Source organism: Eleginops maclovinus, chromosome 5 (assembly GCF_036324505.1).
Source record: "Eleginops maclovinus isolate JMC-PN-2008 ecotype Puerto Natales chromosome 5, JC_Emac_rtc_rv5, whole genome shotgun sequence".
NCBI classification, from domain to species: domain Eukaryota; kingdom Metazoa; phylum Chordata; class Actinopteri; order Perciformes; family Eleginopidae; genus Eleginops; species Eleginops maclovinus.
The window spans coordinates 17,412,895-17,435,537 of record NC_086353.1 but is presented as its reverse complement, the minus strand read 5'-3'; the positions used below and the strand labels follow the sequence as shown (position 1 = coordinate 17,435,537).

The 22,643-nt window shown below is 39.7% G+C and overlaps 2 protein-coding genes across 3 annotated transcripts; one reads left to right on the top strand and one right to left on the bottom strand.

The window, feature by feature from the left end:
* Positions 1–25: 25 nt before the first annotated feature.
* On the bottom strand, positions 26–11,693 carry LOC134865309 (pre-B-cell leukemia transcription factor 1-like). 2 transcript variants are annotated; one of them, XM_063884816.1, is made up of 8 exons: positions 10,722–11,693; positions 9,229–9,302; positions 4,257–4,501; positions 3,774–3,964; positions 3,530–3,665; positions 2,792–2,948; positions 2,052–2,138; positions 26–952 (listed from the first exon to the last, which is right to left on the bottom strand). In XM_063884816.1, exons 1-7 carry the CDS (start codon positions 10,904–10,906, stop codon positions 2,095–2,097), a joined length of 1,032 nt encoding a protein of 343 aa, XP_063740886.1. In that variant the 5' UTR covers positions 10,907–11,693; the 3' UTR covers positions 26–952; positions 2,052–2,094. The 2 variants fall into 2 exon arrangements, with proteins under 2 accessions (XP_063740886.1, XP_063740887.1); XM_063884817.1 differs by lacking the exon at positions 2,052–2,138.
* Positions 11,694–16,018: 4,325 nt separating this feature from the next.
* On the top strand, positions 16,019–21,900 carry mvb12a (multivesicular body subunit 12A). Its single transcript, XM_063882787.1, has 10 exons — positions 16,019–16,157; positions 18,571–18,660; positions 19,174–19,257; positions 19,391–19,490; positions 19,804–19,933; positions 20,073–20,213; positions 20,538–20,647; positions 20,743–20,801; positions 20,932–20,997; positions 21,093–21,900. The coding sequence occupies exons 2-10, from the start codon at positions 18,571–18,573 to the stop codon at positions 21,177–21,179; spliced, it is 867 nt and encodes a 288-aa protein (XP_063738857.1). The 5' UTR covers positions 16,019–16,157; the 3' UTR covers positions 21,180–21,900.
* Positions 21,901–22,643: the final 743 nt, after the last annotated feature.

Here is a 22,643-nt window from a genome sequence, read left to right as displayed (position 1 = left end):
AAGCAAGTAAGAGAAAGAAAGTGGCAAGAATATCAAGAATTTGATTATTTGCAGTAACACCATTCAACACTAGAGGGCACAAATGAACAAAAACCCACATGATCTCATTGGTACAGTATGATCTGAAACTGAACATAAAGTGTGCACAGAGAGCACATCGCTGAGTCCGTCCTCCTTAAAGCCTCTTTGGTTTAGGTTTCTTCAAAAGCATGGAAGATACAAAATATATGTTTATTATTGTATTGACATTTATATGAATATAAACAAACTCAAACCAGATTTTGTCTGAAGCAAAGAAAAATTTAATAAGTGACAATGTTTTTATTTATTTTTGGTCATTTCTGCCATTTAGATGTTTTTTGTTGTGTTTCTCTCAATGCATTTTTCTCAGTGACAACAATTTTCTTAAAAAACTTCAAAGAAAAAATACAAAATAAAATCGTAGTTTAACATCTAAAAATAACCACATGCTTTTTTTGTTCTTTTTTTTTTCCTATTTTAATTTTCTGAAATAAAATAACAAACCCACATTTGATTCAAGGCCTAATCCAGGCCCTAAACCTTCATACAGTGAACGTTTCACTGCAGGTGAAGCACTACATCAAAAAAAAAAGATTATTTTCATTATTTACTTTTCTTTTTTGAAAAAAACAATGGAAACATTGTGTGAGTAATAGTAAAAAGAAAAATATAGAGGTGTTAACACATTTGTCAAGTGAAGGGGTTAAAAAAAAACGATGTTAGAAAAAGAATCGGCATCACAAAGCAAAACAAAAGAAAAAAGTTGCAGAGTTTTGGTAAAGCTCTGTTGTGTCAGCCTACAGTCTAGGGTTGTATTAGTCTGAGGAGCAGGGTGGGAAGGGAGGGTGGAGCATCAGCTGGAGGTGACTCGCTTTCTTGGTGGGGGATAGATGGGAGGAAGATCACCACTGCCATGTCAGCCGTCATCAGCCTGGAGGAACAGAATCACAGTGGGATGTAAAGGATGTTAGTTATAAGGGGAACAAAAACTGCCTTAGATCCACTGACCCTGTGGATATATCAATTTTCTGAACTCCACACATGCGCTACGTTTACATCTTGTGATTTTTCATACAAGCTATGCCTGCATATATGTGCCACGGGACAGTGCAACTTTTTTCAGTTTATGCCACACATCGGAGGATGAAACCCTCTTTAACTGTCACACATACATGCACACAGCACACACAGTGAAAGTTGGTCTCTGCTTTTAACCCATCCTAGAACTAGGAGCAGTGGGCAGCTGTTGTACTGCCTTGCTCAAGGGCACCACAGCAAGATCCAGGAGATGAACTGGGACCTCGTCCACACTCCATATTTTAAGTCTGTTCCGGGACTTGAACCAACCGTACGGCTCCCAGTCCATGTCCCTACTAACTGAGCCTCTTTTGGAGATGGGGCACTGCTGTGTGTACGTGTATCATGGATGTATAAAGATAACTGGATACAGCGTGGGAGGCGGAACCCCGCTCATTCCTAGGAAATTTGAGCAGCGAAGTGTGAATCCAAAAGCAAGACTCAAGAAAAAAGAACCCAGATCTTCCAGCGTTCTTCCACATCCATTGGGCCCATAGAGCTTGCGCACTTGGGTTGTCCTTATTCCCCGCCTATCAGTCCTGAAGTCAGATCCAGTTTTGGTTCATTAGGAAACTTGGTGGTTGGTGGTTAGACTAATTATCTTACTTAACAGCCAAGTAGCTGCTCTAACCTGTATGGGTTTTTTGTTATTTTAGTTTTCTTACTTTTGCCAATTTCCTGACTAAACTAAGGTAAACAGAGGTGCATAGTCAACACTTTCCCATTTAGCAGCATTACATGTTAGTGTGACTGTTGCCCTGATTGCTCTGCCACAACATAGTGTTGAGACTTTGTTTGTGATGCACTGCAGCATATGTAAAGGAACTACATAAAGAGCATCTACAAAACCTGTCACACCATACCGCATGCTAACACAGGGAAAGGCTGTTACCATGACTACTCATTGGGAGAGTGTGTTACTATAGCAACAGTGTGTAACCATAGCTACTCACATGGAAACAGAGCAGAGGGGGGAGAGTTTGTCCAGACACGTCCTCATAACCTCCCGTCAGGAGTGTAACACGGGGCTGGGTATCCTCCTGTTGGTAAACACAGGAGGAGTTTCTTTCAGTCACCCAATTTAAATTAAAAAGTCAAGGCCAAGGACACATTTCATTGTAAAACCCAATGAGTGTACTCCAGTATTCACCTAGTTTGGAGAGGAGTCGGTTTGAAAGTAAGATTGTAAGAAGTACTAATGTCAGTGTTTTACTACAGGGCATTGACACTGGCATGTTACCCTGCAGAGCACAGGAGGTGCAGGTTGTAATGCAGAGGGGGTTTGCCCTGATTTTTTGTTTAAACTGAAAGAACTAACTTCATTTTTTGTTTCTGTGAGTTAGCGTTAGCCTTAAACGCCATGTGTAAAACGTAGGGTGCTGAGCATGGCAGTGTTTCTTGCAAAAAAGTTGCAATACTGTACGTATAATGATACAGGGGTTCTGATTCAATACATTGAGATCCTGGAAGAAATGGAGTTACTGATATTTGTTCCTAAAATCGTCACTATGCCATAATTCAGTTGGGTATCCACCAACACCAACCATCAGCTTATCCCAAGAGCGGTTTCCTAAACTCTCCGAAAAGTTATTAGATCAACATTCATATGTGTAAGATTGTAATGGATACGTTAAAGCCACAGTTATCTTTGTTTTGGTCACATGATATATGAAAGAGGATTTATGTCCTGTACCTGAGTTTGGTGTTCCTGGGGAGTTGGCTAAGCTTGCCTGGGAGGAAACACTGGTTGCGTCCACAGCTGTCTTCACAGCATACCGGTTAGCTTCCTCCTGCAGCTTTGCAACATTCCTTTTATACCGAATCCTCTTGTTTCCAAACCAGTTAGCCACCTGAAGAGGGAAATACGAAGTCAGAAGCAAGCCAGGAAATCCTAGTAGCTTTATTTAACTAAACCATTTCCAAGTTAGGGTTACGCCTGTTGCCAAACTGGTGTGATATTAAGCTAACCACAGGACCAGACCAGAGGATTATACTTAGTTTTTTTAAGATGGAATCTGCCATGTCTTTTCATACCAAAAAAGACATCAAGTTTCTAATAAACACAAACAACATTTCTCTTTTGCTAACAATTTTGAGCATCAATTTTACATAAAGCAGTGAATTTGAATGGCCTCCGGACACGAGAGGCTCTTTTAGTGTATAGTTCATTATGTGTTATGTGTTAATAGCCTTATCATATTGCTGATTACTAAGGCTGCAAGTTGGATTTTGAGCCGCAATGTAATCAGCACAGGTTTCTGATGTAGGCTGCTCTTTAATTGGCCAGAAGGAGTCATAATAGCAAATTATTTGATTGGAATGAATCCAAACCATGGACCAGAAATCAACCTAACTTTGGTCGGATTACTAAAAAGTTTGTGTATTTTCTTTAACAAAGTCCCTTTTTCCCCAGTATATTTGTCGTGCTTACCTGAGATACGGTGATGGAACACTTCCTGGCCAGGTCCTCTTTGGCCTCCTCACTGGGGTACGGGTTTGCCAGATGGGAGTAAAAATATGTATTCAAAATCTCTGCCGCTTGCTTGCTGAAGTTTCTTCGTTTCCGTCTGGCAGGGAGATTGAAAAAATTCACCATTAGAGCGATAAGTAAGTACACTTTAACACTGGAAGACTAAAGTTAGGAAGAGGTGGGAAAGTAAGTGTGCAAAACGGACCTGGCATCCAGGAACCTGGAGCGTAGGATCATGACGGCTTCACATGTGCTCTGCTTTAACTGCATCTGGATGGTGCTGAACTTGCGGTGAATTATTCCCACCATTCGCTCGATCTCTTTGGGTGAGATGGGTCGCGTGCGGGACTGCTCTCTCAGCAGGTTCATCACGTGGTCGGTGAATTCATTGCATGCCTGTGTGGGAGGAGGGGGTGAGTATGTCAGGTATGAAGGTGAAAGAAGAAGGAAGAACTCAAACTAACCCAAACATTTGGTGTCGTTTTCACTATCAAATCCAGTTCAGCTTCAACTTTGGTTTACTACACTGGTGGCCAGAAAAATGGTCATATGTTATATCCGACATTAAAATAACAAATCTATGACACGATGAGTGAAGTATCATATGTTGACCAAGTAATACATTATTGCAATATGTAATTGTTTCGAAATTTAAGGACAAGTAATGTTTAATTATCATAACGTCTACCTGTTGGTACTTCTCCAGCTCGGCGTGGTACATCCGTCGTATCTGAGCGAGCTTCTCTTTGTACTCGCTGTGCTCTACGTTACTTTCACCGGGCGACCCTCCGGCGGCCGCGGCCACCACCGCAGCCGCTGCAGAGGCCCCGCCCCTCTCTGGACCCGCGACACCCTCTGCCAACAGCATGTTGTCCAGGCGCATGATCTGAGGGTCGGGACCGTCTTCGTCCTGCGCACCTCGGATGCTAAGGGCTGTGGAGAAGAAACGGAACAGTTAAAAAAACATCTGATGGGATTTCTAACACGGTAATTGGATATACTGCCGCAAGACTTTCTTTTAAATTCATTCATAGTTAATTCTTTGTATGGTGAAAACGTGGACCAAATTTGATTAATTAGTATTGAGAATGGAATGAACGAAAGAGGTGAAAAAAATGCTTGTATATCCTGCTTATGTAACACCGAATGGTCAAGAATGTATGTCTCAGTTGTGAAAACTTGAAAAACAGGATGCACAATACTTGAGCGTAAGAAAGAAACCCTTCAAGACATCAGCAGATGTGAGCGCTCAACCTGCTGATAGTCAGGTAGACATTTAAGATGCTTACAAACATCGCAATTCAGACTTAAATATCTTAGCTGATAAGTTACATAACATCTACTCGTTTCATAGCATCTTCTTTGCGGCTTGTATTTTACAGTTTAACAAAATAATTATTGAATAAATATTGCATTACAATTTAAAGCAGAAAAACAATGTAATTCTCTGATCTGTGATACAGATACTTAAGAATCACAGAAAATATCTTGCTGAACAAACATGAGGTTTATTATTTGTTTGGACAGCATTACGTATTGTATTCTTTAATATAACTCCAAATTCTTCACAACTTGTAGCTTTCGTTATTTTTTTGGCGCAACTAGGATTCCCCTAACAGCCAGCACGAAATAAGAGCCACTACAAACATATTTCCATACTTAATAAAGATTCTTTCATTTTGCTCCTTGTCAATAAAATCATCTCTAAAACGATTTCTGTAAAAATACAGACTCAAAAATCCCCAATTTCCTCAATCTGAGTTCCGAGACACTGCGTCTGGCCATGTCACTCCCTAGATATCGTGCAACAACAGCCGGCTAATGGCCTTAAGGTGGACATAGTAGTGAAACATTGCAATAACCTTTAAAGGAATTAGATTTTCTTAGATAAAAAAATACAGCACAAACAGTGCAGGTGAAATTCAGAAAGCTTCAGAGAAACCACTGGCCCAGGAAGAGCTGACAGTAAAAACACTGCATGATAAAGAAATGTCTGTCCTAGCTGTGTTTTGTTGGAGGCAGTCAGGAGATCAAATCTTAAGTGGTGTCTGTATGCTGGAGTTAGAAAAAAAAAACAGAGACACCCGGGTCAGAGCCACAGACAACAAAAACCACTGCCAGGATGGAGGTTTATACATGAAGAAAAAACAGTAGCTGTTGCTATGGTAGTGATGCCAGCTTTCCTTGGCATCCCCGTGCCCAAAGAGAAAACAGCCACACATACACAAGCATTTTGGCATACACATACAGCTGTTAATTAACGCCAGCTCTTAAGGAGCGACTAAAGAGCCAGTGAAAAATTAAGGCTCATTTGAGAGGTCGTTAATTTGCACAGCTATGCAAATTAGGTGGCAATTACAAGGTAGTTCCAGAGATCACATTCATAATCCCGCAACGAGGGCGGTGACAGCCTCTGCATCTGGCTAACAGCAACCGGCACACGCACACACACACACACACACACACCTATCAACATTAACTATCAGTGATGGCCTTCACTGCTGCCAATCTATCAGACACACTAGTGATTTCCCAAACCATGTTACAGTAGTGTAATTTGGTTAGAAGGTGAAATACGGCTGTAATATTGCATCCAAATGTATGTATACCACCCCTAACACACTGAAGTGCCAATTTAACCAGATTACAATATAAACCAACAACTCGAAAACATATTTTACTGGCATGTGCACCTGTGTATGTTTTCTATGGCTTTAGATCACAGACTGTAAAGAAAATCCACCTTCCTACTTAGAAGTTTGAACAAAGAAATAATAACCAGACAACCAATTCAAAGAGAAGTGCTTTGCCACATCTGCATCCCCCTCTTCCTTCCTTCTTTCATTTTTATGTTGTTTCCAGTCTCAACATTATCAACGTAGCGTTTGGAAAAGAACTGCATCAGTTGTACGTATGTGTACCTTTTTATAAATCGGCAATTAAGGATTTAAAGCAGGTAAGACAGAGTGTATGAGAGAAGCAGAAACCACTATACTCAAAAGGGGGCTGGGTCCCGTTACTGTTAATTACTTCATAATTAGTCTAGAGTTTGGGCCAGCCTTCCAGATTAGCACCCAGTGACTCACACTCGGTGCACAGGATAAAGAGATGAGCTGCGGCCCATGACGCCTCGTGGAACAGAGCGAGTAAATCCAGCTTTGAGAGCACAGTCGGGGCTGTGGGTGGCAAACTGTCCCCCCACTGAGAATCTGTTTGTAGTGACGGCTGACAGGACTCCGGGGTCTGGAGATTATCAAGTGTCTGCCAATCCATGAAACAAAACCATTACTGCCTCTGCCTCCGACTCATCCATCAATCTGTCCCTCTCTTGTTCTTGTCGTTTGTGTTCTTACTTTGCCTCCGTCTTATTTTGTTCCTCTGAAAACATCCCAGAAAATAGGGATGGTAAAAATAGAGTTGAATGTGGAAGGCATGACAAGAAATTCCTTAACCTTTTGTTGTCCTTGCAGTTTGTTATGTTATAGTATAAATCATCATCAAAATCTGTGCTATTTTCAGGCAACTCAATTCCCGCTTATAACCACAAGTTTTACTGTTCTTTGGGAATTTATGATCATTACAGAAGATATTTTGGAAGACCACAGATACTGTCAATTTCAATATAACACCCGTAATTCAATGAAAGCATTGATTATTCATTTTCCTTGCCAAGAACATGGAAGAATCCATTTAATTTCTGTGGAAATTACCTTAAATAACCACTTTTTTTCTCCAACATTTAGGGACATGTCAAATTTGACCATAGGACAATAGGAAGGATAAAATGAGACATTAAGGATACCAGAGATGTGGGCGTATATATCCAAAGAAGAATGGGAGCATATCCGATGAGAAAACAGTAGTGAATTAAACGGTCGCCGTCATGTGAGGAGTTATTTTTAATGGTTCTAACTTGGGACAGAGAAGAAGAGAACAAGACACTGACAGCAGCAAAGGGAGGCAGCAAGAGGGGAGGTGTAATGGCTTAAACTACCACAATAATCAGGATATGGAGACACCACATAGAGAGAAAATGTGATTTTTATTTGTTATTTTTATTGAGTCTAATGGATTTGGTTAAAACAGTGTGAAGCTGCAATAATAACAATGGAAACGAAAGGATATTATTAAGTATATTCCCCTTTTGTTCGATTGTTTGTTTTTCTGTCCAAAAACCAACAATCAATCCATCCTAATTGAGTAGTTTCAGAAGCTAACGGCTGATATAACTTCTGTGCTACATGGCTATATTTTTTTGGGGCATAAACAAAAGAGTCGGGCTGTTCATATAAATGGCTGAGCCTTAAATTTGTCGCCGTTATTGTTATGAGTATCTATTAGACGATATCTTTTGTAGTCTATGGAATAAGAGATGGTAGGCCTGTAGTGACTGTGCTTGTTTAAAGTATCAACTATCCATGTAACAATACCAGCCTTATCGTTTGATCATCTGTGACTTAGAGGGGAAGCAGTCAAGGTTCCCAATTTCATAACAAAGCCAGGCACTGAATGAAATGCATAAACCCAGATCAGATTGCCCTTGTTAGCCACACCAAAGGCAAAAAGCAATGGGAAAACTGATATAAACAAACAAGCAACTTTGTGACCACCTCTGTATATTTGTGTGAAAAATCTGAATGACAGTGAGTAAGGGAGACACTAGTTGCCTTGGAAACTCTGCATCCCTCCTGCAGCCCACCTCAGGGTTCCCGTCTCTACCTAAGTGAATGAAATGAGGAAATAACGAGGGCTGCTGTGTAGATCACACTCTTCTCTGCTCTGTATGTGTGAAGGAGTTCTCAGCTCCAATTTAAGAAGTTAATTCAAATCTGCTGCAGCATCAGTAGTCTGTGATTGAATGTCAAGATGTAATATTTAGGTATGAGATCTTTGTAACAATCAGCCTGCTAATATTCAGTTTTTGCTGCTGGAACACATGTCTAATGTTAGTAAACCAGGTTAGACCGTCCCCTTGCTCCCTTGCAGTTCTCAATCAAAACAGTTATAGTATACCTGGGACAGTGGTTTGGCAGGAGAGCATTCAGCAGAGGATCATTTTTTAAAGCAAATTCTCTTTAGAAAATGTGCCACTCGAAGCACAAGAGAGGAAGAAAGTGTAACAATTAATAATAATAACTCGTGCTTACACCTTTCTCTCTGTCACAGATGTGTCATAATTGTTTCTCCTCAACTCACTGACTTATTTTGTATATTTGTTGAGTTTTGTACTTTCGTTATTCAAAATGTTTCAAATCTTGAGAAGCACCTCCGAGACATTTTTTAACATAGTTTTTCTTTGTTTTTTTATCCATTTGTTTCGGAGAGAAGGCCATCGCTGATAATTTCGTTCAAGGTGAAAACCTCCTGAACGATGAACACTGAAGGAATCTTAACCTGGGTAAGCGCTCTTTATTAACCACATTGCGGTGAATACAACAACTCGCATGATCCCACATTACTTCATAAAGTCACCAAACTCCTCAAGTTCTCAATTTGACCCAAATTCATGAAACTGCTGTAAGCCTGGAGATCAAAACAATGCATCTTATCTGTGGGGTGAACCTTAACTACCTTCATGAAATAGCTAAAATTCTAATCAGTATGCAAGATTTGCTTATATTAAAAATATATAAAGACCAGGAAACATTGGAACAACTTACCTGTCCTTTCTTTGATCTCACACAGGACACTGAAGAGGGCGGGCTTCATTCTGTGGCAGTTTAAAGCATGTTTCCTTTTATGGAAAATGACAGACAGAGAGACAGAGATTGTGAATTACAAACGGTTCTTTGGTTATATGCTCTCTGTTACAGGCCCTGACATCCATCAAGAATAGATCATGTAGACACATTGCCAGTCAGTGCTGAACAGACTGGATTCAGATGAGTGAGTGTGCAACCAGACCTGTTCAAGAGTCTGGCTGAAAACAGGCCTGAGCACATAGTTGTCTAATTCACATAGACTTACTCACCTCAGTGAAGAACGACAAGAAGATTGAAAGCACAATCATGCAGAAACTTGGAAAAAGTCAAACTACACAAAATAGGGATGGCAGAAATAATAAATAACGGAATACAAAGTTGATACTCTATCAGTACTAAGACACTTTCTGTCACGTTTTTTTCTCTCTCCTGCATTCATATCTTCTGAAATACACTGTTCCTTTTGCCAGTTTAAGACCATTGATTTTGTCGATCGTGTTGCACATTTGCCCCAGCATGTTTTAAAACTATCAATGTAGTTCTCATGGTATTGAATATTAACAATCATGATATCATTCCAATCATTTCCTACTTCTTTTTTTTAAGCTGTCTTTGGCTCGGTTGTTGCTTTAGCAAATGTAAATGTCCCCTCTGTAGGTATTCTGATTCTTTGTAAAATAAAAATAAAAAGCTTTGGACATTCATACTAGTTTACTGCCGAAGCTTCAATAAAAATATGAGGATCTTATAACACCACTAATGTCAAAACAAGTGACGTGCATTTCACTATGAAACCTTAATTTAAAACAATGTCCTAGTATGTGCAAGTAATTTATATATTTGTAATTGATTGTTATGCATTAGATATTGAATGAAATAGATTTTTTTACAGAGCCCCATTAGTTACTGTGTTATTTCAAGCCCTATAATGGAGTAGTTGTCAAAAATATCATATTATCGACACATTGTTACTGAATAGGTTTGAATACTCATTTAATGCAGTATTGATACACAGGGGCCGGCTGTGCTTTATGCTCTTGTTGATAAATGTTAATCTATGCATCAAAATCTAAAATGTTATGCCCTCAATGAATGTTCTTTCCCTGTGGTATTAAAAATAGTTCCATATTTCGATATTTTCTAAGATGTAGTACTGAAGTCAGAACTTCCAACACTGGTGCTATGGAGCCAGTGCTGGCTCAGCTTTGTGTTAAGTGTTGTTGATAAGGCCTGTGGGGTGAAAGGTGGTGATGCACAGCTGGAGAAGGGGGGCACAAAAAATTCCAGCAGTACTGTGGATGTGGGGGTTGTTATTACAGTGTATAACAGTGTGTGATAAGTGTGTAAATCCATGCACGTCTGAAGGGGAACAGTGGTGATGATACCCCCCTGTGCAGACCTAATCCAACTCTTAAACACTGTGTGCCTTCTATCAGGCCTTATGTTATTACCTGGCCTGGGCCTCATCGAGACTCTCATCTGTGATGACCATGATCTGCTGCAGGATCTCCCCAATGTCCTGCTGCGGCTGACCCATGTTGTGATGTTTCCTTATGTTGTCAGGGTCACCCACATCCTCATGAGACAGTCCACTTAGTCCAATATGACCCAACATCATGCGGGACTGGTCGTCCATACCTACAATGTGGCTCTTATTGTGGAGGGAGAGATGGGAGGAGGAGGATCACTAGAAAAAGGGGTTTCCTTCTCCAACTTTCAGCACTTAGAAAAACGAGAAAAGTTTCCCATAAAAAAACATACAGGGCTCAAAACTGAGTGAAGTGTTGCCTCAGCTGGAGCTGCCTGCTGGTCTTGGTCTGAGTAACAAAGGAAAAAAGACAGAAGTGCAGCTGCCCTAGCATTTGCTAATCGGAAGAAAGCAAGAAAACGCTACAAAACTAAGGCTATAGAAAATGTGGTTCTTCTTTGGCATGGGAGGGGTCGGTTCACAGAATATTAGCCTTTAGTAAGATACTGTTGTTTTTACGAGTAGCCTGGCGCGGGTACGTACGTCTTTTCTTCCCCTGAAAAGACGATCGGGAGGCTCGACACAATTACAAAAACTGGCTTGTTACAAAGCTCGTTGCTTTTTCGAGAGGCTGCTGGGCTCATGCGTGTTAAATAATGGTCTGCACGGTGCTATAGCTTTATCTAATGACCCGGGAGCCCCTTTGATGTCGTCGTCTCCGCCTGCTCTCCTTTTATCCATGAGTCCCGAATACTGCTCGGTAATTAAAAGTGAGCACCGACGCGGTCAGCTAAAAGACGGTCTAGGAAAGGTATTCCCGATTAACTCCAGCGACCCGGTTCCGTCCAAGTACCACACAGCCAGGTTTGAAGCTCTCAGTTGTTGCTTATTGCTGTTTTCTTTCCCTGTATGGCTGCTGTCCCACTCCTCCCAGAAAAACACCATGGAGCAATGCCGTCCTCTGTCAAATTACACAGGATGAGAAAACACTACTTCCGCCCAAACATTTCACACTAATGGGCTATACATTAACGCATATAACTCGATTAGAAGCGTAATTGTATTATTACTAACAAAAACATTGTAAACCTCATCTTTTTGATTTTATTTTTGTGTTTTTGCATAATATACGTCAATGCAAAATGCCAAAATAGGAAAGATGTTCAACCACTGATCACGTTGGGTTGTTTTGGAACAGGCGACCCAATAGACGGGGGGTGCTTATATTTTGAAAATGCACAGTGTTTTTCTGTAGAGTCTGAACTGCAACGAATGACCATTGTTACATTTGATCTTCCTTTCTGGCTTTTTTTCCTATTGGTTAGGACCTTGCAATGATTAGATTTATTTAGACTGCATCTTGGGCATGGTAATCTAAATTATCTGGATACTTCTAATGCATAGTTGCTTTAATTCACTAGCTTTATCATGTGTATTGTTAAGGTTATTTTAATTAAAATGGTTGTGTTAAATATGTCTGGTATATGGAGTCTTCCACAGACTTGTCCTGCAGGTCAACACCAAATTGATTATGTTTAATCTTGTGCCAGACCAAACAAAATTGCCTACAAAAGGCTATTATTTTATATAAAGTCATTATTTAAAATGCAACCTTTACCTGCCACAGTTTAACTACACAGAAATGTAACAAATGGAAAAAAAGGTTACACTCAAAATAAAGCGTAAAAACGCTTTTATTTTGAAAGCGACAGCGATTAAATTCCGGCCTCTTTCTGGCTTTTTCTGGTTTTCTTGACGCAGCTCTCCATCAGTATGTCGCGGGCTCCTCCGGGGAGTGCTGCAGTTTGAGTTCAACACCGCGAGGAGGCCGTCCTTTCACCATGGAAACAGTGTTGTTGTTGATGTTGATTATGATGCTGCCAATACTAATACTGTGTGTGTGTGTGTGTGTGTGTGTGTGTGTGTGTGTGTGTGTGTGTGTGTGTGTGTGTGTGTGTGTGTGTGTGTGTGTGTGTGTGTGTGTGTGTGTGTGTGTGTGTGTGTGTGTGTGACACTAGTCCTTGTTACAATGGCAGCATCTTATAGTGACCTCATCGTATAGCTTACACAATCGGTTACCATACTTAACTATTTTATATAATGTCTTTCTATCCCAGTTCTATGTGTATTTTCCATTTTCAAAGCACGTTCTGCTGCATTTCTTGTATGTAATGTATTATGCACATAGTATTAGGCTATATCATTATTATTGACTATAATTTAATGATATTCTGAATGGATGCTATGTTACATTATTTTCAAAAAAGACTGTTATCCACTTACCTCTTTTCAACTACCTCAGTACACATATAAGCTGTGTGTGAGGGGGGGTGGGGTTGGAGGAGATAATTTATGTATTTATTCCTAGTGTTATTCGATTGAGACTGCATTGTGTTTGTTTCCACAGGAGCTAAATGCATGTGTGTCTACTGCTGCCACTCTACACAGGAGTCTGACTTGATGGAAAAAGATGAATGAATCCACCAGCATAGTAGGAAGTACCAGAGCTCTCTCTCAGTCTATCACTCTCATATTTACTACCACTCACACACCGGCTGTGTCGTGCACCCCCCACCAAGCAGACACACAGATGTGTGCAGGCATTCAGACACGCACAGACACACTCACTGGCAATTTGCCTCTTCTCCCTTTGGTTTCAGTCCCAGCAGATTACAGCTGGCTCATTCTCATTAATTGGCCAATCAGCCAATAAAGCTAAATGCTCTGAATTAACACTGATTTCTATTTTCCCTGAGATGGAACAGTCCACCAGCTCCAGCCCTCCCCCCGCACAACCACCCCCTGTGGTCTGCTCTGCATGTTGCCATGCCAACAGGGACCTGAGCACCTCTGGATGCTCCGATCGAGTGTCTTTTTCTCAATTTCACACATGTACACACACAACATTAGGGTTGATTAAGAGAAGTGCCTGTGTCTGTTATGCGTTTGTATTGTCTAGCTATCAAAGAGCCTCACACCGCCTGCATGGTGGAATTTATACAGAAAGGTTAATAGAGTGATTGTTTTTTCTCGGTATTGGGTAATTGTTCTTTGTGCTCATTGATGACTCCAACCAGATACAAAAAAAAACATTACAGATAATTTACCCCTCGGGAGGACTTGAGATGGATTTGACCCCACTGCTGCTGCTTCTGAGAATACTATTTTTGTGTTTGTGTGTATTTATATACATTTATATAACACCTTTGGAGGAAAGGGCTGGTGACATATTTTTCTTATTGTCCCCACAAAAAAATATAAAAAAGCAATGTGGTTGTCCTGTGGTGGTCTCAAGGTGTCTGAGGGACAATGGCGGAAAAAAATAATAGGGCACCACCTGCATGCAGTTGGGCACCATGTAGTGTGCATTTATGTAGGTCAGCTTATTCAGCACATCATCACGTTATCTCCAATGAAAGGTCATTGTAGGGCGCTTTGTAATGTTTTATCTATAGGGGATTCAATAGGACCTTTTTTGCTGCCTTTTTTCAAACATGGGGGCACCCTTTTGTTTCACCAGTGGTCGCTATGGTGCGTTAATTTAGCTCAGAAACTTGGAGCTCCAAATGACATCACATTGGAATTGACTGTGTTCCTGTAACAAGGCGGAAGACTGTTGGCTCGGTTAGTCACTTGATTACTACCATGATAACATTGCATCACACAGTATTTTGTGCATGTAAAAAACACAGTAAAGACATGTCCACAGATGGAACTACTAATAATAATATGTTAGTACAGCTTTTACTTAATTGATGTTCAGATTTTCTTTTTGGGGTGGGATTGGTCAGGTTCTTTAGGCTCGCCTATAGACACAGACCTGAGTCATTTAAATGGAAATATCCAACTGGCAACTCGGAAATTCTGAACAAACCAATAATGCTTTCTTTTATCCCCTTTTTCTCTGTGGCCTTTAGTTCCATGCCAATTGGGCAAAGTAGTTTCCTAAAGCAGCAAAACTGTTTATTTAGAGATGAATAGTGCATTTGTTGGGTAGTTATTTTCAACACATTCACTTTGTGTATTTATTGCAGCAGGATGGAGCATGTAGGTTTGGTTCAAAAATACTCTACAGTGCCCATATTCATGTTAAAGAGGAATAAGTCAGCCAAAGCAATGTTGTGGCGCATTGATATGTCTTTAAAAAACAATTAACCACATCAGGCTTTGGCTACACAGGCGAAACTGTAGATCTTTTGTTAGTTAAATCAGTGAATTGTTGGTTTTCCAGTATCCTTTAAATGTGCGTGTAGCTTTTTCTATTACCAGTTTTGCCTCACATCTTCTCATTGCCCTTTTAAAACCCCACTGTTCCTGAGAATTCATCCCTTCTTTATCTCTCATTCCCTGTTACACGCCTCCTGTCACCCTAATTCCCCCCCCCCCTCACTCTCTCTTTTCCTCCACCTCAGTCTGCCCTGCTCACCCTCATTTTCATGTAAATGAGAATCGATCCCTCTCTCAGCCCCCCTCTGCAGTTCTCTACTCTTAGTGAAAACAAAATGTCGTGGACCAGCCGAACATCTGGCCTGCACTGGTCAGGCAACATATATAATTTAATGAATTCAGCTTACATTGTTATTTGTTAATAAAATTACTGACTGTTTAACAACGTTTTCATGGTGTGTGTGTGTGTGTGTGTGTGTGTGTGTGTGTGTGTGTGTGTGTGTGTGTGTGTGTGTGTGTGTGTGTGTGTGTGTGTGTGTGTGTGTGTGTGTGTGTGTGTGTGTGTGGAGATGAGGAAGAGTAAAGTAAAATTCTAATTGTTCTTTTATATAACAAAAAACATGGTGCATATTTGAAGTTCAAGGCTTGAGGTGTCTAGAATCAGACATATATAATATTTGAAAACACGTTAAAAAGCTCCCAAATAGCTTTTAATGAACATTGAGATCCTGCTGCGTTTAGTTTTCATGTTTGAAATTTTCTGACATGGTGATTGAACCTGTAAATAGAAAAAAAAACCCACAAAAACAAATACATATATGCACATGTAACAAAGAGCTGTAGACCTCAGGTATTATTTTGTTGTATTTCCAGTGAGATTTGCCTGAACCTGGTGTGAACGTGCTTAAATAGGCTACATGTATTTCTTTGTCATGTGGGGACACGAACAACGAACTACAGCTTATTAAATGTATCGGTTTCTGCACGCAAATAGCAATAAAAACGTATTTTTAATTCGTGGTATAAAATGTATCAGACAACCCTGATGCAGTAGTGTCACCTTGCGTTCATAATCTAGTGTGCACCTAATGCTGACGTCACGCCCCGTGGTTTGATGGGAGTTGGAGTCATTATGTATTCGCTACTTCCTGCTTTGACGAAGAAGACCGAGAAATTCCGGCTCTTAACTCAAAAGTAGTTTTCTTGCCGAACCGTTTTACCTCAAAAAGGCAGAAGTGGACACAAAGACAGAGTAAGTTTGTATTTTCATGTTTTTATTAATAGACCCTCGAAACAAAATGAAATAAGCTCATTTTGAACAAGAAGCAGCAAAGCTTTTGTCAATGGAACCATCGGTGCTATTTTAAGGTAAACTCGGTTTGTCATGTAAAGCTGAGCACTTGGAAAATGACTGAAAAACGTCTTTGTTTATCTCGAGTCTTACAATCCAAACTCCATAACAATACACTTTAAACAGTGAAAAAGAGAGAGAGGTGTGATAACGTCAATGTCCCAGTTGCTGGTAAAGCGATAAAACTGTCAAAGCAAATTGATGTAAGCTACCTGCATCTACCTGGAATTAATTTCCCACCCTGATACCAATATAGAGTTCACACAATAAGTATTACGTAAGTAATTATGGGTAAGTCAAGCATTAATACATAACTAAAAATTCCAACATCTGTCTTCGCTTACATTTTACACTTTAAAGGTTGACTTATTACTTGTATTTGGACATTTTGTTCATTTCAATTGCACATCTCTTACCTACTCATTTTAAGCCTTATCGTGAGGGGTTTCTTATGAAAACTGAAGACGGTTTTTTTTAGGCATTTGATAATCAAGTAAAATATTATATTTAGTTTAGGTTCAATCTCTTTTTAGTAACAAACAATATTTATGCAACGTGAGACAAAATAGGACACGTGTGTATACCATCAGATATTTTGACGTTCCCGAAAGACACAGTAGCTCCACTTAATATCCCTGAATGTAGTAAAATAATAAAATAAAATGTCTTTATTCGCGAAAAACAACAACACCTTACCTGTTTCATGATATGTATCATCATTTTAATAGAAGTAACATAACACTTGGAAAAGGATTTGATCAATATTAACCCTTACTTTCTCCCAGCATTGGGGTGTTTGGCAAAACAAATATATTTATCTAAAATAGTGGTATGAATGAGAAATGCAGGGGATGAACGGCATTCTCCCTGCTGTAGTTGGGACATATTCTTGCAGTGAATAGTTTCTTTCTGTCCTTGTGCATAGAGATATAACACAACTATTTAGACTGAATAGGATCTGTCTGTTTCGTAACAATGCAGCTTAGAGAATAACGTGAACTGTTAGACTGACTGAGAGCCTGTTTACCTTTTCTGAGGCCTTACTTTTTCGTCACATGGATTTTGTGGTTTCACAATGGCAGTCACAAAGAAACCACTCTGACACACAGACAAGAAGAACACTATAGAGACAAAGGATTTGAGACACCTACACATCACATCTACAGGAACTTTTATGACATCCCATTCCAAATTCTCAGGCATTAATATGAAGTTGGTCCCCCCCTTTGCAGCTATAACAGCTTCCACTCTTCTGTGAAGGCTTTCTACAAGATGTTGGAGTGTGTCTGTGGGAATTTTTGCCCATTCATCCATTTGTGAGGTCAGACACTGATGGTGGATGAAAGGGCCTGGCTCGCAATCTCCATTCTAGTTCATCCCTAAGGTGTTCACTGGGGTAGAGGTCAGGGCTCTGTGCGGGCCAGCCCAGTTCTTCCACAGCAAACTCATCCAACCATGCCTTAATGGACCTTGCTCTGTGCACTGAAAAGGGATTTCCCCAAACTGTTTCCACAAAGTTGGAAGCATCGAATAGTCCAGAATGATTTGGTAAAATGAAGCATTAAGAATCTCCTTCATCCTGAGAACCCCAGAAAAACCACCCCATAGCATTATCCCTCCTCCACCACACTTTACAGTTGGATCAATGCCGTCAGGCAGGTAATGTTCTCCTGGCATTCACCAAACCCAGACTCATCCATCAGACTGCCCAATAGAGAACCGTGATTGGTCACTCCACAGAACACATTTCCACTGCTCCAAGGTCCAGTGACTGCTTTACACCACTCCATCCCACACTTGGCATTGTGCTTGGTGATGTAAGGCTTGCCTGCAGCTGCTCGGCCATGAAGCTCCCGACACAGTTCTGGTGCTGATATTAATGCCATATTCTGGCCACTTTTCAGCACTATGCGCCTCAGCACTTTGTGACCCCGCTCTCTAACTTTACGTGTTGTGCCACTTTGCGGCTGATTTGCTGCCGTTCAGGGAGCTCTTTAGAAATGACTCATTCTTTCAGAAATGTTTGTAAAGGCAGACTGCAGGGCTAGGTGCTTGGTTTTATAGTCTACCCCTGTGGCAATGGGACTGAATGAACCACCTGAATTCAATGATTAAGACGAGCGTCTCAATACTTTTGTCTCTATAGTGTACATGTAATGTAGAAATGTCATGTTTAACATCCCACTAAAATTAAAGAACTTACAGGATTTGAAAGTGCTAGTCGCCACCACTAAAGCACACATATAGCTGTCATCTCTTCCGTACCCTGTGCCTTCCTCATTTTCTGATTTTTATTTCTTCCTCTCATCCTCAGATGTCTTTGATGGAGCATGGTGCAGTCCGCCCAGTCACGGCACTGGCGTGGACTTCAAACAGCAGCACATGCCCCAAAGATTTCACTCTGGTATGTATCCTTATTTTAAGATCTGCGGCAAATGGTTGACTTGTCAATTAGTCAACCAACTTAAAAAAACAGCTATTTTGATAATCTATGATTTGATTAAGTAATATTTAATTTGAAAATTGCAGAAAATTCAGTGTTCGCTTCTCAAATATGGAGATTTTCCTAGATTGAGCTTATCACAAAAGGCACCATTAAAATAATTACAGATGCATTTCTCTGCAGTGCAGTTTTCTATTGACACTCTTTTCCAACTAACCCAATATTGTTAGAATACAGAAATATTGTTGACTATAAGCTATGTGTCTTTTCAAAATACATATTTCTTCCCCTTGCCTGCTTAGTAAAAAAAACATCTTGGTGCATCTGAGGGAGAAGTCTCAATATGGAGTCAATGACCATCTTATAAACACTTTCTTTATGCCTACACCTCCCGGCTTTTTGTATCTTGGGTCAGATGTTGTATAAATATCCAAATGTACCTATTTCCCTCCCAAATCTCTCTGTCCTCTGCAGATCAGCATCACAGAAGACGGAGCAGCAGCAAACTTTACACGCAGCTTTGCGATGAAATCTGGATACTACCTCTGTTACAGCAAGGTAACAGAACAAGATACACTTCCCCACTCAATGACCACTTGTATTTTCGCATTAGCACATCACATCATATCTGTCTCCAAACAACCGTTGTTCTCTGCACTCCCCCCCACCCCCCATTTCTCTCTTTCTTTAGGACTTGAAAGGCGGGATGGTAGTGTCAGACATTCAGCTTATTTCAGACAAGGACTCTATTCCTCACGGTTATTGCTTTATAGCGGAGCACCTTGAAGCGAGTGAGTACTTACACACTTACATTATTTTCTGTAGTAAGTTTAAAGGGTTTTTTGACTTCATTTTCTCTAAATAATGAAAAGGTTTTTCCTTCACCATTTCTGGTTTCTCTTTTCTGCCCCACTGTTCTGCTTAGTCTTTCAAATTTAAAAACAATCACATATTCTTGCCGTTAGCAAGTTACATTAGCTATTTAACAGAATAAACTTCTAAACGGCTTGCCACTCTGTTTTCTATTTCTTATTTATTCACTACTGATTTCCTTTGCAGTCTGATGAACAGTATCAGTATGTATTTGTGCGTGTGTGTTTCCAGAGGCCTCAGTTTGGAAGAAGAAGCGTGTGTGTGTACAAGTCGTCCCGGTGGGCAGTGTGGACACAGCTGTGTTGGATATCAAAGTGACTGCCAAAAGCAAAATGATGCTGCAGCACTACACATATGTGGGGTGAGTAGCATTCACATATACAAACTTATGATGTTTATCTGTTCAGTTAGAAATCCTGCTGGGCAGTGGTCTGCAGAGTTATTTAAAGACAAATTGGAACTGCATTTTAAATAATGCTTATAATGTGCCTTTTCTGCAGAGATGTCCATGGCTACGTGTTGTGGTGCAGAAAGGGACATTTCTCCAACCCCATGCCACAAGCACTGCCCCGCAGTGTGAGCCTGGACCTCCGCAAACTCTCAATTGACCAGCCGGTCGCTCTCCTGCCTCTCAGACCCAGGTAATGTACTTGATTTGTTTTCTAATATAGAGAAAATAATCAATTTTTTGGTAAATTGGTAAAAATGTGAACTTTTCATTGTTTATTTTATTTCATTTGTTAATCTTAGCTTTTCTGGTGCACATTTGTTTTTTTATACAGCCATTAAAATGACAATAATGACTGGAAAAAAGTGTTTTGCATTGACGACAGATGAGATAAATGTACCCATTTTTACTTCTCTTAAAAAAAAGTTCTGCAAAAAGATGGGGTTTCTAACTCTACACTCTGTATTCTCGAGATATTTTACTTTTGACATAAACACCTATTTATGTTTCTGCACAGAAACCCTCCTCCTCCACTGCCAAATAACAAATTGAGTCAGAGACGCCACAGCCTCCGCAAGAAAGATGCTGGGGACCAATCTGCTGACGGCAGCATCCCGGTACTCACAGGTACTCAAGCACTACTCAATCACAGTAAACTTCTTACTATTCCTCACTGCAGGCGGCCTTCACACTAATCGGTTCCCCATCTCCACTCTCTGCAGCTCTAGACGGAGTTCCCTTTAGCCTTCACCCAAAGTTTGATATCCAGGCAAACAGCACGGTATGTCTGACTTTTTCATCAACAAATGGATTTCATTTACAGCTGTTTTCTGCCTCACATTATCTCTTGTTTTTTCCTTTACCTCAACACATATTCTCATGTCCTTATCTCTGCAATATCTCTCTCTCAGGCACTTCAACTGAATTCTCAATTGAACAACATTCGTATAAAGTCTCTCCAAGACATAAAAAACGAGGTAGGGTCACATTGATGCCCAATTTCTGTTACGCTTACATTGACAACATGGCATTTTCCCCTCAAAGAATATATATTCTCTTTTGCTTTTTTCAGTACAACTACACTTTTGCCGTGGAGGAATCTGCCGCCAAGAGGATCCGACCATCCGTGCCAGCAGTAGGCGTCCCATCAGCTCAGTGATGCTTAAACTTTGACAAATCAAAAATATGCATGTTTTTGCTCTGTCCAATTGTGTGAAGTGTGACATGTCGCATCGGGCTATGTTATTTATCATGAAGGTTAATTATCAGATTGTCTAAAGGGGCTTTATACATGAGACCGACAATTATGCTCCACCGGAGAGCTTGTCTAACTTTGCATTTGTTTGTATTTTTCTATCATGTCAAGTTTTAATTAACATCTTCAAGCATTCCAAATTTCTGTTCAAACGGAAAAGCCTTTTTGAATGGTTTTATACTTGTACAGATGTTTGTCTTAAAGTGGCTTTAAACTGAAAAAGGGTTACATATGTAATGTATACTTCTACTGTTTTGGACCTACTGTATTATTGAACAATGGTGGAAGCATTTTGCTGCGGATGTTTAGCTGAACTCACTAGACACTAAAATATCTTAATGTAGGATTGTGCGTATGAAGAGTAGCCTCAACTACACGTTTGTTTTATTTCTTCTAAAAATAATATGTCCTATTTAAAGGTTATCGGAGGAAGGTTGTATATTTAGCTTTGTGTGTTAGTCATATTTAAACAAAATATTATGGAAAACGTTTTTTTTTTTTGTATCTATCAGGGTGGAATAAAGACCAAATATTTATCTTTTCACTGTACAATATATATAACGTTTTGTTTTTTTATGATCTGTATGTCAAGATTGCATGGAAAAAAATAAAAACTTGAATGAAATGTTGATGAAATAGTGTTTGAAATATAAGTTGGGTAGAATACAGTAAAGCTACGGCTACCATATGCACATTACCACATGCCAATCAGAGATAGTGATTTATTCATATACTGTACCCTGCTTTGGTTTTCCTAGCCATTCCTGGGGTTTTAAATCAGTGATACATCTTCTCTTGCAGATTACACACCCACATTTGATTCACATTAAATTGGTTAAGTCTTCATTCAAGTTGGTTTCATATTTTGGACTTATCAATTAAGGGTTTACAGCCAATTATTGTGATTTTTATTGTCAATTCCTGAATATTTTCATCCTTTTTCATTATATCCAAAATGTTACATTTGATTATATCCTGAGTTTATTTTGTACATATTCAGAACAACTTAAACCCTGCAGTTATATGCATTACTGCCCCCTGCTGTACTATGCTGGATATGTTATTTATACATTACCTTTTACATCATCTCTCTGCATAGTTAAAAGTTATGTAACCTGTCAGGTGGAACCTTTCATTGGTTTTAGGTGAAGAAAGCTTTAATCACTTAACTGTTTTCCTTATTTACAAGCACTCAAATAATAAAAGGGATTAAATATGTACAAATAAAATAAACAAGAAATGAGTTACATGAAATGTGCTATATCCACAAAAATGTTTTGCATAATAATACAATGTCATTATTTCACTTAATGTAAAATATTTCCCTAATGTTCGTGTAAACCATAGACTGTATACATCTAAAATGTC

Coding starts and splice junctions, on each gene's coding strand:
- LOC134865309 (XM_063884816.1), bottom strand. CDS start 10,906: ATGGACGACCAGTCCCGCATGATGTTGGGTCATATTGGACTAAGTGGA. Junction 3,666..3,773: donor TCCAGGTTCCTGGATGCCAG/GTCCGTTTTGCA, acceptor TCTCCCTGCCAG/ACGGAAACGAAGAAACTTCA. Junction 2,949..3,529: donor GTTCCATCACCGTATCTCAG/GTAAGCACGACA, acceptor TTCCCTCTTCAG/GTGGCTAACTGGTTTGGAAA.
- mvb12a (XM_063882787.1), top strand. CDS start 18,571: ATGTCTTTGATGGAGCATGGTGCAGTCCGCCCAGTCACGGCACTGGCG. Junction 19,258..19,390: donor ACTACCTCTGTTACAGCAAG/GTAACAGAACAA, acceptor CTCTTTCTTTAG/GACTTGAAAGGCGGGATGGT. Junction 19,491..19,803: donor AGCGGAGCACCTTGAAGCGA/GTGAGTACTTAC, acceptor GTGTGTTTCCAG/AGGCCTCAGTTTGGAAGAAG.